We start from the raw sequence: 18,070 nt of genomic DNA, 5'->3' as shown, positions 1-18,070 counted from the left end.
TTCATTAAGTTTAATTAAATTTTAATTAAATTTTTTTATATTTTAATTTTAATTTTATTTTTTATCCTTTTGTATTTCAATTTTATTATTGTTATTTATTATTAAATTATATTTCAAAGTGGGGACATTACATGTGCAGTCATACCCTTTCATATCCCAGGATAGCCAAAAAAAAAAGGCGATTAATTTCCAGGAGGCTTGAGATCCTTTTCACATGCTAACGTGTCTTCCACTAAGTCTACAAAGTTAGGCGCAACTCTTTCTAGCATGGCGTCACATTTAGTAAGGCTTCTATACTCCAAGGAAAGTCTGTCGTACCAAGTTGTTGTAAGCCGTACAGCAGCAAGGAACTCAAGGAGGTTGCTGATTGGTGGGTTGAATATTCTACAGTCCAGGTCAGCCTTTTTGGCTTGTAAATTTGTTGATTTATTGGAAATACTTCCGCTGTTTGTAATTCCTAGATATAACATTTTTGTAACAGCAATATATAAAAAAAATTAATAAATAAATCTTTGTTCAATATTTCATGAAATAATCCTTATGTAACTGAAGATGTTTCAATATTTGAAATTGTGGATTTAATGCCATGCCAATCTATCATATTCCTTCAAACAAGTATAAATGTAATCAGTCCAGCCAGCATGCAAAATGTTTGATGAAATGCCCGTGCATCAAAACTGGTAAAAATTGCAATACTTTGGTTTAAAAGATTTGGGCGGTATATTACAGTTTTATCTAATTTTATTTTGAAAACCTTGCTATTTTTCCAACTGAAATGGCTGAAAATTGCTTTCAAATCTTGCAAAGTCAACCCTAACATGGGAGTGTCATGTAAACAATAAAGGAGCTTGAAAATTTGTTGTTTTGGAGATCAAAATTTTTCATTTAGGGCTGCGAGTGGTGTGGGGACCCACAAAAGAACAATAGAATGCTTTTTAATTTGTTTTGGGCTTTTAAAAAAAAAATTGAATGTAGCCACAAGAGGATAGTTGTCTGTCCCCACCAAGACCTCGTGTTTCCGGGACATGAGGACCAAACTTCTTTTGATAGGGAATGGTGGGGAGATGTTTCCAAGGCATCCTCACATCCCTTGAATGGGGACATGTCAAAAAATGCCAAAGGCAGTTCCTTGAGGAACATAGGGAAAAAATTATGGAATAAAAGGGAATTCTTATATTTTGCTTGACCCCAAATATTATGGTGAAACAAAAACCTTATGAAACATTTGACCTCAATGTTCTTGTTTCTTATTTAGTAATTGTTTAGAACACATCCCACAAGCATTTTCTTTTCCTACTAGCTGTATAATAAATGGTAGAAAATATTGTCTTCAGAAAGAAATTATTAGAATGTAATCTTTGAGTAGAGACCTTTGTAATAATTTCTCTTTCCCTTGAGAGAAAAAAGGCAAGAAAAAACAACTATATTACCATTTCTAGGGTTCATGACAAATACACGTAAGAGATCTAGGAGTTGTAATAGGTCCAAAAGTGCACGACAGGCCTTAGCTTAATAAAATCATGGATGTAGCACAATTTTGCATGAAATATATGTACTTTACACCATATCCATATTTACAAACCCTTTAGGGTTGTGAGTATCCCAATTCTCTTTAAATACACATGTAGTAAACTAGAAATTCTTCAGTATCTACAAAGCTTAGGATGACAATTTCACATTTGGGCAGGTAGTCTCAAAATTCAAGAAAATTACAAGAGTTTCTCATTTTGTGGAAAATCTATTTTTTAATTATATGCTTTTCATGTTTTGAGCTTCATAAGTTCTGAGTGGATTAATGTTTAACATGTATAAACATAGCTACCATAGTTGCCAAACTCACAAGACACTCATTGGACTCATGAGTTACTTGTGCAATAACTTGTCCCCTTGTTTTTCTGAATAACTCGCATGCAATATGAGACCAATTAAGGAGCATCAGACATAAAATACTTGGATTATTTTGATAAAAGATTGTATAGGTTGTCTCTGCTTATTTCTTTCTAAAATTACTTCTTGCAGATGGGTGGAGATGTGGAAGCAAAGGATGACAATGGTTCAACACCTTTATACTTGGCAGCAAGCAGTGGTCATGCAAATGTGATTAGTATGCTAGTCAAAGAAGCTGGAGCTGATTCCTCATTGGAAAATATACACCGATCGCCACTTCATGTAGCTGCTGGTTAGTTCATATTCATCACTTAGCTATTAAAGTATCATTACTTGAAAAGCACAATACTGGATTTTTTACCTAGAGATTAAAAACCCTTTAGAATAGTAGAAAATAGACCCAAACATCAAGTATTATATGTGACACTCATAAAAGTGTAATTTTCTTAATGACTGGAAAGCTTCTTTTTGACACTCTCCACACACCCTACTCAATCGCTTTGCCAAACATAGCAATCACATTATTTTAGGGGTGTATTCAAGATTTGAACCTAGATCATCTTGGTGGTAGATATCTCCACAGTAATATATGTATATGCAAATGGGTTGTTGCTTCATCAATGCATGTTAGCCCATCCATCAATATTTTGAATTTTTGGGAGGTGCTATCCTTAACGGATCTTGTATAGTTGGGTCTAGGTTCAAAAACTTGGACAAATTGGTGGATACTAAGTCAAATGCGAGGTTAACACTTGCAAACTCTTCAAGGTATTTTAACCTTTGTGGGTAGTTGTGCTTAATAAAACATGTGTTTATAATTAGTCTAAAGTTTAAACATATCAGTTTAAACATATTGTTGTTTTCACTTGTCCTTATAAAACTAATCTTGATTAAATAAGAGTGCAATCTTTCATACCATGCTCTAGGTGCTTGCTTCAGACCATATAAGGCTTTGTTCAGTTTGCATACTTGATCTTTATTCCTGTCTTCAACAAATTCTTCAAGTTGTTCAATGTAAACTTCTTCTTCTAGTATACCATTCAAAAATGCAGATTTAACATCCATTTGATATACCTTGAAATGTTTGAAAGCAGCATATTGTTGTGACCATTTCACACATCGCCCCATTAAAATGGGGACCCCCTCTTTTTGCTTTGTTTTTTGCTTCTCTCTGCTTGTTCTTCTCTCTGTTTTTGGGGTTTTGAGTGAGTGAGTTGTCTGTCTGGACTAGGGCTAAACCTTAGGAGTTTCTTTTGGATGTTATTCAAGCTGAGTCCAGTCGAATTTTGGAAAGTTGTTAAGCGTCCTCCTGAAGAATTGAGATGATTGAAATAAGGTAAGTCTTTTAGGAGAGTCAAATAGGTCTCAGGTTAGGTCTAATAAAGGTTTTTAGGGTAAGATCCAATTTTGACTAAGTGTTAGCATTTTTGAAGGTAAAATTGTATGTTCTTGCCTAGGTGAGTTTTGATCAAATTTTTGAAGCAAGATGAAGCCTGAAACAGAGAAATCGCTCCTGACCCTCAGAGAAGGCCCAGGGCAAAATTTATCCTAAGTACCATTTCTTGTTTTTGATGAACTTGCTAATTGGTTCCTGACCTTGAAAATGACCTGACTTTGCCTTGTGAAGCAGTTGGAGACTTAAATTTGAAGCAGTTTTGCCAAGAGGGGTAAAATCGCTCCTGACCCTCAGTGAAGGCCCAGGGCGAAAATGTTGTTTAAGTCATATTTGTCATTGGCTTTTCTAAATTGCTTTGTGCAGGGTCTCCTGGAAGGATGATTGAACGTGACCTGATGCTTTGGACGGTTTGGAGACGTGAGAGATGGTGAATTTTGGGAACTAAGGAAAAAATCGCTCCTGACCCTCAGAGAGGGCCCACAACGAGATTTTGATTTCCTTCATTTTGCAATGAAAAGAGACCAAGTTTTGATCATAAATGGAAAATAAATGACTTTATCCACCCGCCTGAGGAAGTTTTGGCTAGAAATGATGAAGGACCTTGTTGAAAACAGAAAAATCGCTCCTGACCCTCAGAGAGGGCCCACAGCGAGAAATCTTATAAGGGTCATTGCTAGCCTTATTTGGTTGATTTGAGAGGTCAAAGGCATGATGAAGGATAGAATGAACATAATGAAGTATCCAGACTTGATCAAAGATGATGAATTGAAGGAGTTTTGCCCAGGAAAGGAAAAATCGCTCCTGACCCTCAGAGAGGGCCCACAGTGATTTTCTTTGTGTGCACATTTTTGGACCTTTCTTGGACATGAATTTTTATTCATAACAAAGAACAAGATGATATCTTCCTTGGCAAAGTGACTTTTAGATGAAAAGTAAAGCATTTTGGTCCAGGTAGCAAAAATCGCTCCTGACCCTCAGAGGGTCCACAGCGAGATTTTCAAATATGCATTATTCTTACAAGATCAAAGTGATTTTATGATTGGAGGGATGAAGGAAAGCATGTTCTATCCGTTGAATTTGGAGGATCAACACAAGAAGAAATCAACCCAAAATGAAAAAATCGCTCCTGACCCTCACTGAAGGCCCACAGCGAAAAATCGCTCCGAACCCTCAGAGAGGGCCCACAGCGAGAAACCTAAAATGGGAATTTTTCATCCAAGTTTGAGGAAGGCTAAGGTTAGGCATGGGTTTGAAACGATGTTTGAAAAGCCTTGAAGTGAAAAGAAATCGTTGAGAATCAAAATTTCGAAGGCAATTACAAAAATCGCTACGGACCCTCAGAGAGGGCCCATAGCGATTTTCCAGTTTTCTCTCCTTGGTTTGAAGAATTGAGATAAAATCTTGCTTGGACAGGAGGAGAACGTGATGTGTTATGCTTTGGAGGTGATTTGAAGATTAAAAGATAAAGGAATTTGCCTAAAACCCAAAAGTCGCTCCTGACCCTCACTGAAGGCCCACAACGAAAAATCGCTTCGGACCCTCAGAGAGGGCCCATAGCGATATTGTTGAAAATCCTCATTTTACCTTGCAACAACAAAGCGAATTTGGTTGGAGTGGATTAAGGGAAGGCATTGCCAAATGATGAATGAAGTTTTAATGAAAAATGATGAAGAATCAAGCCTAAATTGCAAAAATCGCTCCTGACCCTCAGAGAGGGCCCACAGCGAGAAACTTCAAAATCATACCTTTTCTCCAAAATTGGATTGAGCTAAGTTTGCAATTCAGTGAAAGGACCTAGTTGAAATGTCTTGAAGAGATTTTGGAGCTTGAAAAGTGCTAAACTTGAGCAAAAAATGAAAAATCGCTCCTGACCCTCAGTGAAGGTCTAGGGCGAAATTTACATTTTCACCTATTTTTCCTCATAAAAAATGTCAAATTTGAAGTGCAACACGTTAACGGGATATCAATTTACCCTCCAGGAGATTTTCACGTCAAAATGTGAAATATTCGAGGCTAAAATTCAAAAATCGCTCCTAACCCTCAGAGAGGGTCCTGGGCGAAATCCTTAGGAAGTTTCATGAAGCCTTGTTTTAAAAATTAATATTCTCCAAATTGCATTTGATCGCCAGAATTGCTAATTTTGAGGCATTTGAAAAAATTAAAATTAAATTGGCATTAAATAAAAGACATTTTGGCATTTAATAAATTAATTTTAAGCCTTAAAAAATCGAACTTCTATCTTGGAGGCATTTAAAATTAATCTTTATTAAATTAAAATTAAAAATATAAAGCGCACAAGGCCTTATTTGATTTATTTTGCCAAGTCGGCCCCTTTTGTGGAATTTTTTTATTTTTTTAAACCTCTTTTTGCCAAGTCGGCCTAGAGGGAGCAAAGGGGTGAGCGCTCTATATAGTGGAGGTGTTTCTTCACAATTCAAATCATTCAATCATTGCTTCAAGTGCGAATTTGGAAGGCTAATTGAAGGTGCGAAATTTGGTTTGCTTGGAGCGATTTTCTTTCAAGTGTTGGAGGCTAGAAGGAAGAGGAGTTGATTCTTTTGGAGGCTAAAGGAGGCGCATTTTATTCAAGGGAGAGCTTTGATCTACATTTTACTTAGCGAAATTCATCTATTTTTGCATCATTTCTTAGAGTTTAATACTCAAGAGGAGGTATGGCGAAATCATCTTGACACCATTGTTGAGGATTTGAATTTTGAACTTTTGTTTTGAAAATTCTAAGTTTGGCATAGTTAATTAGGAAATGATAACTCAAGATTTATCATGAAGTTTCCTAATTAAAATCTTAAATCTTCCTTTCTACTCTATATTTCTACGCTTCAAGATATATTACTAATTGTGAAATGTTGTGTAGGTGTCAAGATGGCGACTCCAAAGGCGGGAGCATCTACTAGTCGCCCGGCTCTCATGAAGGAAGATCAGAAGAACGAAGAATTGGAGACCAGAATCGTGTCCAAATGGAGTAATATCGGAGATACCAACTTGGGAAACTTCAGTGTGAAGAAGTTTCGAGAGGTCCCCTACATTGGCAAGCCATCACCTATTGCGGAGAAGATAATTGAAAGTGGCATCATCAAGGCGGCCAGTTTCCCCCCAGCAGTCCAGTGTCATGAGCTGATGATCGAGTGTGCCCGCCATTATGACTCACAATCAAGATCGATCGTATCCAAGGAAGGAAACACTTTAGCTTACCTTTCAGAGGAGGCTATAAGCGAAGCTCTTCATCTTCCATAGCATAAAGATATGATTTACAAAAGCCTAGAAGGAGCCAGGTCAATGTATGAAGATGATCCCGACACTTGCCTGAATCTCATCAACAAGAATTGGTTGCTCAAAAGTCATCCTCGCCTGAACAAGATTCCCAATACACCGCATAGGATTGATTTCCAGGAGGAGTACAGAGATTTGATAACTTTGCTCAATCGAGTTACGGGGACTCCTCAAGCCTTCTACTTCGAGAAGTGGATGTTCTACTTCATTCAAGTGATTGTCCAAGGGAAAGGAACGATTCATTGGGCCAAAATTATTAGCAATAGCCTGGATGTGCAGTTGAGAAGACTAAGGCCTACCAAGTCGTTCCACATGAGCTCATATGTCATATATGCCTTGATCAGGAGTTTTGAGTATGCAGGGCTACCTCACAGAGGAGTGATCGGAAGAGGACCCGGAGAAGTGAGAGTTTGTGACTCTTATGTTCATTTGCATCATCCACCTGGAAGTGACTACAAGTTAGTCAATGATACCTTCACGATGAACATCACTAGGATACTGCAAAGCGGGATTCACAATCGACTATCTCTGGATGCACAAGAGCTTGTGAAGAGGTATGGTGCATGGTTCATCCAATTTCAAAAGTTTACATATATCAGAGTTCAGGGGTGTCCTTCACCTCCCTACATGTTGCCGAGGTATCCGACAAACAGGATAGTGCTACTTGAGGTAACCAGGCAGTTGGTAGCTTGTGCAAAGGTATCCAGACACAAGCATGGAAATGGAATTCCCGTACCTATCATATTGGGGAATTCAATTGAGGTGTTTCCTAATACTCAAGCTTCAGAGGATGTAGAGAAGGAATTAGCCTTGTATTCATTCACCTTCTTTGCCCCACGGGAGAATTTTGATCCTTATGGTTATATGGAGGAGACAGTTGCTAGGAAGTACGGACATGAGTTTCAGATGGAAGACTTTTGGATGAATCTGTCAAGTGATTTAGAAGTGAAAAGAAAAATGCATTCCAGATTACCTTTAGATTTCATCAGGAAATGCAAAGTTTACAGAGTAGCCGATCAAGCTCAGGACAGTGGCAGACATCTCCAGTCATCCTATGACAAAGAAGATAACAGCGTGAAGATAGATTGGAGCGAGCCTGAGATTTTGGACTTGAGAGCTTTGATGGCCCCAGTTTTGTCATGTACTCGCAGATGGGTGGATGTACAACATCAGAAGTTAAGAGAGCAGAACGTACCAATGACTTTTACTTTGGAGGAAAGACCAGAAGGAGGAGCAAGCATAAGTGAAGACAATTCTCATCCTAGAGGCGCAAAGAGGAAAGAAAGACCTGAGAAAAAAGAATCCTCCAAGAAGAAGCAAGAGGCCAATCGAGATCGCCCATCAGGCACATCTTCTCGACATGGAAAGAAGGCAAGTCAAGCTGAAGGTCAAGAGAAGATGGTACCTGAGATTGATGAATCTATGGAATCCATGGTATAGAATGATAAGCCAGAGAAGGGACAAACACCTCAACATTCATCAAGTCAACCTCTACAAATTGATGAGCTACAAGAGGATCAGGGAAATGATGATGAAGCGACATCTCCTCTCCAAGAAGATGAACCACTACCTAAAGAAATACAAGTGAGAGAGACAAGATCTGCCATTCCAGATTGGTTGAAAGAGAGACTGATAAGGGTGATTGTGATTGAAGAAGAAGAAGATGTAATTGACTTAGAGAGCCTTATAGGAAATTCTCAAAAAGTAACGGAGAAGAGGAAGGCCACGAGGATGTCCAAAGTGATAAGGGATGAGACAGGATCCAGGAAATTGCAGATAGCTACACCAGTAGTGGACAAGTATGAAGGTGAAATTCTTGCAGATGAGTATGATGTAGAAACATTTGAGCTTGGTCCACTCACTACTGAATAGGCAATGGATGAGGCAACCGATTCATTTGAAGCACTTAAGGGCAAACTTAAAGAAGAAATGGAAAAGAATAGGAAGCTTGAGAGAGAGGTCGGTGCTTGGAGAGGCTACTTTAGTCATCTCAATCAGCCCTTAAGACGTCAAGATCCAGCTGTATCTCCTGTGCAAGCACTTCCCCTTGAATCAGTTGGCGAGGCAAAAAGAGTTAAGAGCTTGGTTCAGCTTATGAGCTCTTGGATTGACAAATCCCACACGGTAGCTGTTGAATTTACAACAAGAATGATGAAGACAATCCACCGAGCTATCCAGGTCCTTGAGATTGTCCACAATCTAATGATAACTGTAGCCGCTTTCGCTCACACTAGAGATGTTATCATTCCTGTCCTAAAAGTAATTAGGCAAACACCAAGGAAGATCCTAGCACAAGAAAAGATAATGGATGGAGGAGCTCATAACCTACTTTAGTGGTCAACTCTACTCCAGATGAAAGAGGTTCTTTTCGAAGACATCAACACCAAATGCAATCAAGTTGAAGATGTCATCCATCCAATTCAGGATAAAGTGTTTGAAGTGCTGTGTACCATTCTTGGCAGGCGGATCAAAGTTGAGACGGATGTGGACCTCCAAGAGTTGGAAGAGAGAGTCAAGGTCATCTTTTGCAAAGATGAGAATGTCATCACAGATGAGCAGCGGGATCTAATGTTCATTACTATGCTCCTGATTGAGAAGATCAAAGAACTCGAGCCTAGATGGGAAGCGGCTCTTCTCACTGCCTTTGATTAGGTTATCCACTTGGAGGAACGAATGAAGAATCTTCCTGAGATTCCCATTGTTGAGGTTGAAGGAATTGTGTCCAGATTCGTTGCATATGCTAAGAAAGAGCATTGGAAAGGGAACAAGGTTCTAGAAGAAAGGTTGTTATAGAATGATGTGGCATCTTAATTATCATTGGTCTATGTTTCCTCGACTTTTGTGCCAATTAAATATTTGGCTATGCATTTAATAATGTTCCTCTAAAAAGGGAACTTTTTGTAACAAACCCTAATTAGGGTTTAGGTGTCAGAATCTTAGCCGTTGATCTTCTTTTGATTTGGGCCGTTCATTGTAATTGAGGATGCTATATATACCCTCACTCATTTTCATTTTGTAATTAGAAGAGGAGATCAGATTAGATTTTAGAGAAAGAGATTAGAGAGCTTAGAGAGAAAGTTATTTTGTAGCAAGATTGAGTAGTGAAGAGAGAATTTCAAACAATTGTTGTCTATTTTGGCTTTGAAATCAATAAAATATTGAAGTTATGGTGTTTTATTGCAATTCTTGTGGCTATCTTCATGGTTGTTTACTTTCTTGAATCATTCTCAGTCGAAGTAGTATTTAAGTTTGAAGGACTAAGTGTTGTGCTTGATCTTTGGTGAGATTCACGTTCCAAACCACTAGCTTCTTACTGATTGTAAGGACGCCTTGTGTGGTCAACTGGAGATATTTAGACTGCTTGAACCTTCAATCATTATTGAACTATTGATATGTATCTTTATGGTAGTATCTATAATTCTTGATGATTTGAAAATCACTAATCACCTTAGAAGATCGCATCAATTCCAATAGAATTGTAATTCCTTGGCAATACTGAAATTGGTAGAATCTTACCAAGTCTAGCCTACATTGAGTCATTCTTAGGATTAGACTAGAATTCATCTCTTGAAAACCCTATCTTTTGATCTTTTTTTGAGAATTTGCTAGTGTTAGGAAATTCCTGTTCCTGCAGTCAAGTAAGAGTAACACAAACCAGCTTTCAAAGTGCGTAAGACCCCTTGAAGAAACATCATTCACAACGACCACTAGTGCTTATCCACACGTAGAGATCCTACAACGAAGAACCTTGAAGTCACCCTGATTGATCCTTTTTGCGATATCTTCAGCATTCAGAGGCTTTACTCAAGAGAGGATAAGGTACCTTTGGGTATTTTATTCTGTGTTTGATAGTGTACAAAGAACACGTCAACACATATGCCAACAATGTTCTTACTCCCTCAAGTCTAGCCACAAGTGCAAAGGTCTCACCATAATCTCTTCCTTCTTCTTGAGCATAACCTTTGCAAACTAGTCTTGCTTTGTTGCGAATAACCTCACCTTTTTCATTTAGCTTGTTTCTGAAAATCCACTTTGTACCGATTACATTTTTGTCCTTCGGTCTTGGAATCAGTGTCCATGTGTCAGTCTTCTTGATTTGATCAATCTCTTCTGTCATAGCATTTACCCAATCTTCACTGTTAAATGCTTCTTTTACTATTCTTGGTTCAAATTTAGAATTCAGACATGTGTTCTGTCTCAGTTTGTTCCTTGTCATCACTAGATCATCCTTATCTCCTATAATCTGACTTGATGCATGATGTCTTCTAACATATTTGGCTAATATAGGCTCCATAGGTTCTGTATGATCTTCTTCATCACTCGGTAACTGGACATTATCTTCATTTGCTTTAGCAGCTTTCTCGGTAGGACTTCTCGGTTGAACATAAACGAATTCTTCATAATCTTCTGGTTCTTTGGAATTTCCTTCATCATTTCTTTCTGCAAATTCATCAATTTTCACATTTGCACTTTCCACTATTTTGTTAGATGATTTGATCAGACATTTAAATGCTTTACTTCTGGAAGAATAACCAAGAAATGTTCCTTCTTCACTTTTCTGATCAAATTTTCCATTTCTATCATCTTTGTGAACATAACATCTACTTCCAAAGATTTTAAAATAACTTACATTAGGTTTCTTGTCATACCAGATTTCATATGGTGTCTTCATAGTTCCTTTCTTCAGTTGAACTCGGTTCTGGGTATAAACTGCAGTGCTGATTGCTTCTCTCCAAAATGTTTGAGGTACCCTCTTTTCTATCATCAGGGTTCTTGCACAATCCACAATTGATCTGTTTCTTCTCTCGTCTATCCCATTTTGCTAAGGTGTTCTTGGTGCAGACACTTGCCTCTTTATACCATGATCGTTGCAGAATAAGTTAAATTCATCAAAAGTGAACTCTCCTCCTCTATCAAATCTAAGACATTTCAGTTGTCTTCCTGTTTCATTTTCAACTCTTACCTTGTACCATTTAAACATTTGAAAAGCTTCTGATTTTTCTTTTAAAAACATGATTGACATCATCCTTGAGTAATCATCCACAAATAATATGAAATATTTATCACCATAATAACTTTGAACTTTCATAGGACCACAAAGATCAGTGTGTACTAGATCTAAAATTCCTTTAGAAGTGTAGGACTTACTTGTAAAGCTTGATCTTGTCATCTTACCCATCTGGCATCCTCGGCACATAGCATTCTCAGGTTTTTCAAGACTCGGTAGACCTCTTACCCGGTGCTTCTTACTTATTTTGATCAGATTATCAAAATTTACATGACACAACCTTTTATGCCATAACTAGGTATCATCTATCTTTGCATAAAGACACTTGTTCCGAGTTGAGTCAAGATGAAATGTATTACCTTTTGTTTGTGTCCCGGTAACAACTAATTTTCCATGCTTGTCATGAACTTTGACAATTCCTTTCTGAAATTCTATTCGGTATCCTGTATTGTTTAGCTGTGCTACACTCAACAAATTGTATTTCAAACCTTCAACCCAGTATACATCATCACATTTAGCATTGTCAAGAAGTGTTATAGATCTTTTACCTTTCACCAGACATGGTGCATCATTACCAAATCTTACATAGCCTCCATCATAGTCTTCTAATTTAACAAACTTGTGTTTATCACCTGTCATGTGATGTGAGCATCCATTGTCTATGATCCAAGAATCATTATTATTTATGTGAGATATTAGAGCTTTTTCTTCATACCTTTCTCCATTTGATTCATCTTTAATAGCCACATAAACAACTTCCTCAGTATCAGTTTCATTAGATTTATCATCGTTGGATTCCTCATCAGCTACTAGACATGTCTTTCTATCTCTTCTTTTGAAGTCTCGGTGTCCTCTGTATTGGTTGTCTTTCTGCCTGTTATCTCGGTATTCTCTCTTTTCACTAGATTCTTTGTGAGGGCAATTAGAAGCCATATGTCCTATTTTATCACAATTGAAACATTTTAAAGGTCGCTTTCCTTTATACTTACCTTTGCCTCTCGGTAACCTTCTGGCTAATAATGCTTGAAATTCTTCTTGCTTCTTGATTTCCTCATACAGTTTGTGCACTTTTTCCATGTTCTTGCGAAATCTTTCACTTGCTCCACTGTGATCCCCTTCAGAGTACTTACTCATTCTATCATTGTAATCATCAGATTCACCAATATGAAAAGAACTGAATGCAGATTCTACTTTATTTACCGAAGACCCACTGTTATCAAAATTACTTAACTCAAATGCATGTAGCTTACCAATAGTAGCATCCAAAGAAACTGGCATGTTAGGTACAAACCTCAATTCATTGATTGCAGAGACTCGAATAGCATAAGCTGGTAGAAGGGTTCTCAACAACTTATTGTGTTATGTTCTCACCTTCATTCATTCTCATGGATTCAAGTTGTCCTCTTAGACTATCTACTTTTGCTCTTTGAACATGTTCATCACCTCCATACACAGATATGAGCTTAGTCCACATTGCTTTTGCATCATTACAGCCTTCTAGATCATTAAACTCTGAGTCAGTCAATGCTGATGTTATTTCAATCATAGCTTGAATATGTTCTTGCTTTGCCTTAATTTCTTCCAAGGTCATAGGGTTGGTACTTGGTGCAATGTAATCATTCTCCAGATAATATGTTGCATATTTTCCAATTCCTGATAAATGCAGCTTCATCCTTTTCTGCCATGTGGAGAAACTTGACTTGTTCAGTTTCGGTGCATCCCTTTTATACATCTTCGGATCTTTGCCTCAAGTACCTTTAAACTTTTTTTTTTTTTGGAGACCAAAGCTTTGATACCAATTGTTAGTTCTGATACTAATTGTAAAGTACAGATGCCAATAGCTAACAAGATGAGGGGGGGGGGGGTGAATCATACAAACTTAAACTTCCATAAAATCAACAGATTCAACCTCGGTAACTTCTACTTCAGCAACATAACCAAAAACTGCTAAACATGTTAACTCATAAACACATAATCATCATAACACTCATAACACCAGATTTAACGTGGAAACCCAAATAGGGAAAAACCACTGTGGGATTTCAGACCCACTAAGAAATATACTCTTCTAGAGTATGCTCGGTTAAAAGCAAATCCTGTTAAAGATTACAAAAACATTGCTAGATGTGACCCGATTAAGGAATTTCCCTCAGATCTGTTAGGATCTTCACTTTGTTAGAAGTGACCTTGTCAAAGGATTTCAAACACTCATTTAGAATGTTACCTTGCTAGAGGGTTTACAAATAAGACTGTTAAGTCCACTCGGTTAAAAGATTTTCTGTCACTTACAAAATAATAGTAATAAAATATATCTGCAACTTCACATCTAAAATGCTAAAGCAGATTCTTATTTGCTCAAAATAATCTAGTCATAGGACTTATCTTGTCCCTCTATTGGGCTCTCTACTCTGTTATTCAAACAGGTCTTCAAGCTTCTGTGCTCGGTAATCACTATGTAGCATTCCTGTGCTTACACTTGCTCGCATACCTTGTTTATTAACAATTCCTTATTTATAAACAATTGCTAACCGCTTAATCTCTTTGATCACATTTCCCATGATCAATCTTAGCCGTCAGATCTTCAAACTTGACTAGGTTCAATGTATCCTTCTGATCTGAAAACGTTTTACCTTGCCTCGGGACTTGCATTCCTATCTTGGAACTTGCACAAGGTTATTGCGGTTCAATCTGCGCTGTAGATCTTCCTGCCAATTTTCCTTTGCCATAGATCCTTAACAAACTTCATGCACGGCATACCAATCATTTATACATCTCCAACTCATCATTGTCCTTCATTAAATAATGCTTGTATTCATCCAATGTGCACTGTCATAACTCGGTTGCAACTCGGTAAATACTAAACTTTACTTGGTAGACATTTCGCCTTCATTAACCGATATCGATAACCTTAGGGTTTACCGACTAGGTTCTTTGCTCGGTGACATAACAACATATGTAGGATATTAAAACAATCTAAACATCATGATCTCATCATTGTCTAACTTGGTAATAATTGCCCATTGAATATCTTATTTCTCCCCTTATTCATCACATTCTTTCCATGTCTTTTACCGACATCTTAATTCTCTTCAAATCAATCTTCTCAAGATATGGCAACATCATACTGAATCAGATAATCAATTTCTTGACATCAATGACAAAATAATGTTATAAAGATAGTTATCATCCTTCTTCAGTTATATCAACAATCTTCAACAACCTTCTCAATATCCTTATTGAATATCAACAATCTTCCTTTCTACTGAAATACCAACACACTATATGCTCCTTTTCCAATGCCCAATGCCCAACCACTAGACCTTAACTATCTTCTCTCTTTTGCTTCTTTCAATTTCTTTTTCCCTTATTATTTGGAGGACACAGTTCTTACACAGAACCCCACATGCCTTCACGACATGAAATAAACACAACCCTCGCCAGGACACTCCTGGGTGTACGCTGTACCCCGAGTTGGACACACACTGTATGCTCCTTCTCCAATGCCTAATGCCCAACCACTAGACCTTAACTATCTTCTCTCGTTTGCTTCTTTCAATTTCTTTTTCCCCTATTATTTTCTCCCTGTGTCCTTTATTGATTCATAGGTTTTAAATAATATCTAAGGATCGTAACAAAAGTCATAACCCTTCATAAAAATTATAATATCCATAATTTATTTTTTATTTTTTATTATAATTTCATTCCATGGGAAAAAGTCCCATAACAAAACCAATAGTTATTAGTGTTTGGAATTATTGATAAAGCAGCGGTTAAGTAAACTTATTATCAAAGACAATGATTAATGATCAAGACAAAGTATGCAGTGACTACACTATCACAGCAATCAGTATTACCTATTCTCAGGCAATGCGGTCTGTATTAAAGACAATTCAATTAATATGCTGACCAACGTATGAAGATTCAGTTAATACAATTGGCAATATGGTAAAATACGACTTGTTAAAAGAAGTATAAATTGCTAAGTGTTTGTGATTTGTTATGATGATAAAAATCAGCAATTATAGAATGCGACGATATAAAAGGAACAATTATTAATGTGTCAGCAAACCAACTCATCATAAACCAGAAACGATTCAGTCAGCAAATGGTTAAAGGTCCGATTTACCAAGGCAGCGGTTATATTAAAGAAGGCAGCAATTAATAAATAATGATTAATACAATGGGTGTGATTTCATGATAATGAGTAGCGTTTGAAGAATAGTCAAGAGGTGCGATCTCTTAAAGTGCCTAATAGTTACGGTGGGCCTTAAGAAGAGTTGTGATTATCAAAAGACATATTGGATTAATTAAAGAGGTTTTTATGTGTTAAAGAAAAAGAAAAATATAAAGAAGTATGATTAGTCTCAAAAGTTGTCTATTTGAAAGGCTCTCTCTTTTCTAAGAGATAACACCCCTCATGAAGGGGTATATGGAAAGTATATAAGAAGATAGATCTGGAGAATAAGAGAGTCGTGTGAAATTTGTACAAAGGCATATCATATATCAGCAGACTTGTGAAAAATGAATAGAAGATTGTTAAAGGCAGATTTCTGAGTATATGGCAGCAGATATATATATATATATATATATATATATATATATGCATATTTGAATGAAAGTTATATGCAGATTTGATAGAGAAGTATATGCAATTACAAAAGGAAGTATATGCAGATTTCTGATCAGATTTGTAGCAGACTTGGGATCAATTTGAGAAGAAATAGTATAGCATAACTTGTGAAGAATAGGATCATCCATCATTTGTCAAAAGGTGGAATTTGGATGAGGGGTTGGTGCCTCTAACTGAATGTGGGGTTGGTGCCTCTAGTGGGTAAGTGCTCACAAATTAGAATGAGGGGTTGGTGCCTTGAGTGGGAAAGTTTCTCACAAACAGAATGAGGGGTTGGTGCCTCTAGTGGGTTGATACTGTTGATTGTAATAAGGTAGGAATGGCAGATTCCAATTGCCTTAGGCAACATTGGAATCCGCCCAAAGGTCTGGCCCCTCCTTCAACGTGTAGGGCTGAGCCCTCTCTCACGGCACTCCCTAATTCCTCACGCCACACTCAAGGTAACGTGCTCCCATAAATAGGGCCGACCCTATACTAATAAGGCATTTCGGTAAAAGAGATGTTAATAATTAAAAGTTATCAATTAAGTAAAAGCCGACTTAATTAGTTCTTGCACCACATATAAATAAAGGGCATCTTCACCTCATTCAACACACAATACAATATCCTTTTATGCGAAATATATATCTGCTTAATGTGAAGGCTGAAGAAGGAACATATGCGAATCATACCTGCCATTGAAGGTGCTAACATCAAGCACATACTGTCATAAAGAAGTGCGAACTGCTCCAGATTCAAGGCGCTAAGGTTACAGATCAGTTTCAAGCATAAGTGCAGACTTAAGATGCACTAAAAGTGCAGATCTAGTGTATGAATCAGATTGCTGGTTAGTGTGCTATAGGGGCAGACCTAATACTTATGAAAGAGAAGACTTATTGAAGATTTCATCAGCCCTAAGAGTGAACATCTCAGACCTCCACAAGTACTTGAGATAAGTATTGTAATCAGAATATTGAATATAATCCATAATCAGATCTGAGGATCTTTTCTGTCTGGGTTTTTCCTCCTAGGAGGTTTTCCCAGGGTAATTGTGTTTTGTTCTTATTTGTTCATTTCTATGTTATGCCTAAGTCTAGAAATCTCTAAATTTCACAACAAACAATCTAATTAGAAACTAAATTCTGATTTCTGAGTTTTACATTAATCTGAAAGTATAAAAATCAATAGATACCTACAAATTTGTAAAAGAGTTTCTTGTATACAAGGAAGCAATTTTGCTGTGGTTTTTTCCTGTAAGTGTTTCCACTTATATATCTTGTGTTCTACTTGTGTTTATAATAACTAGATCACATGTGAATGTTAATATGCAATGAATATGTTTTTTATATTAAGTTGAAAAAGTAAAAGTTTGTTATATCGATTCACCCCCCAATCACCCCTCCCCTTTACGTCGACCCCCTGCCCTCTTAGTATAACCGTGTTCTCAATAGTTACAAAATTTCCTTGACTCTCATTTAGAAGTCGCTATCACTTCCTATGATAGGTTCTTCTTGATCACTTAATTCCGAAAAAGAAACAAGTCTATAACCGGGGGTAGGCACACGATGTTTCACAGGTTCAACAAAGGTTATATCCTTCTGAGGTGGTTTCTCAAGCATAGGTTTGGCTTCAATTCCAAATTCCTTCAAAATGGGTGCCTTGATTGTGGCCTTGTTGGTGGCAGTCCATTTATGTCTTTCTATTCAAAACCGCTCAAGAGCCTCAGCCATGGTCTCCGTATTGAAGGGAAATGAACAATAGGTATAGTCATGCTTTAACCAAATTTTCTAGAGGCGAGTACACACAGGGTGTCGGGCTTTCTTTCAGGGTGTTCGTTGGATCCACATCATGTGAAATACAATGGGATAGGTATAGTTTTCTA

General features: G+C 37.2%; 1 protein-coding gene across 5 annotated transcripts in view; it reads left to right on the top strand.

Moving 5' to 3' along the window:
* LOC131066686 (uncharacterized) overlaps positions 1–18,070 on the top strand; it is a 183,383-nt gene that overhangs the window by 160,228 nt on the left and 5,085 nt on the right. For 4 of the 5 annotated variants that reach the window (XM_058001516.2, XM_058001514.1, XM_058001518.1 and 1 more), the window contains one exon: positions 2,020–2,179. In XM_058001516.2, the coding sequence (XP_057857499.1) occupies positions 2,020–2,179 (160 nt within the window). Of the gene's footprint in view, positions 1–2,019; positions 2,180–2,586; positions 2,656–18,070 lie in introns of all 5 variants that reach the window. The other variant, XM_058001515.2, reaches the window with a different exon arrangement.

The sequence above is a fragment of the Cryptomeria japonica genome, chromosome 3, assembly GCF_030272615.1.
Source record: "Cryptomeria japonica chromosome 3, Sugi_1.0, whole genome shotgun sequence".
NCBI lineage: Eukaryota > Viridiplantae > Streptophyta > Pinopsida > Cupressales > Cupressaceae > Cryptomeria > Cryptomeria japonica.
This window is presented reverse-complemented; position numbering and strand designations above follow the sequence as displayed.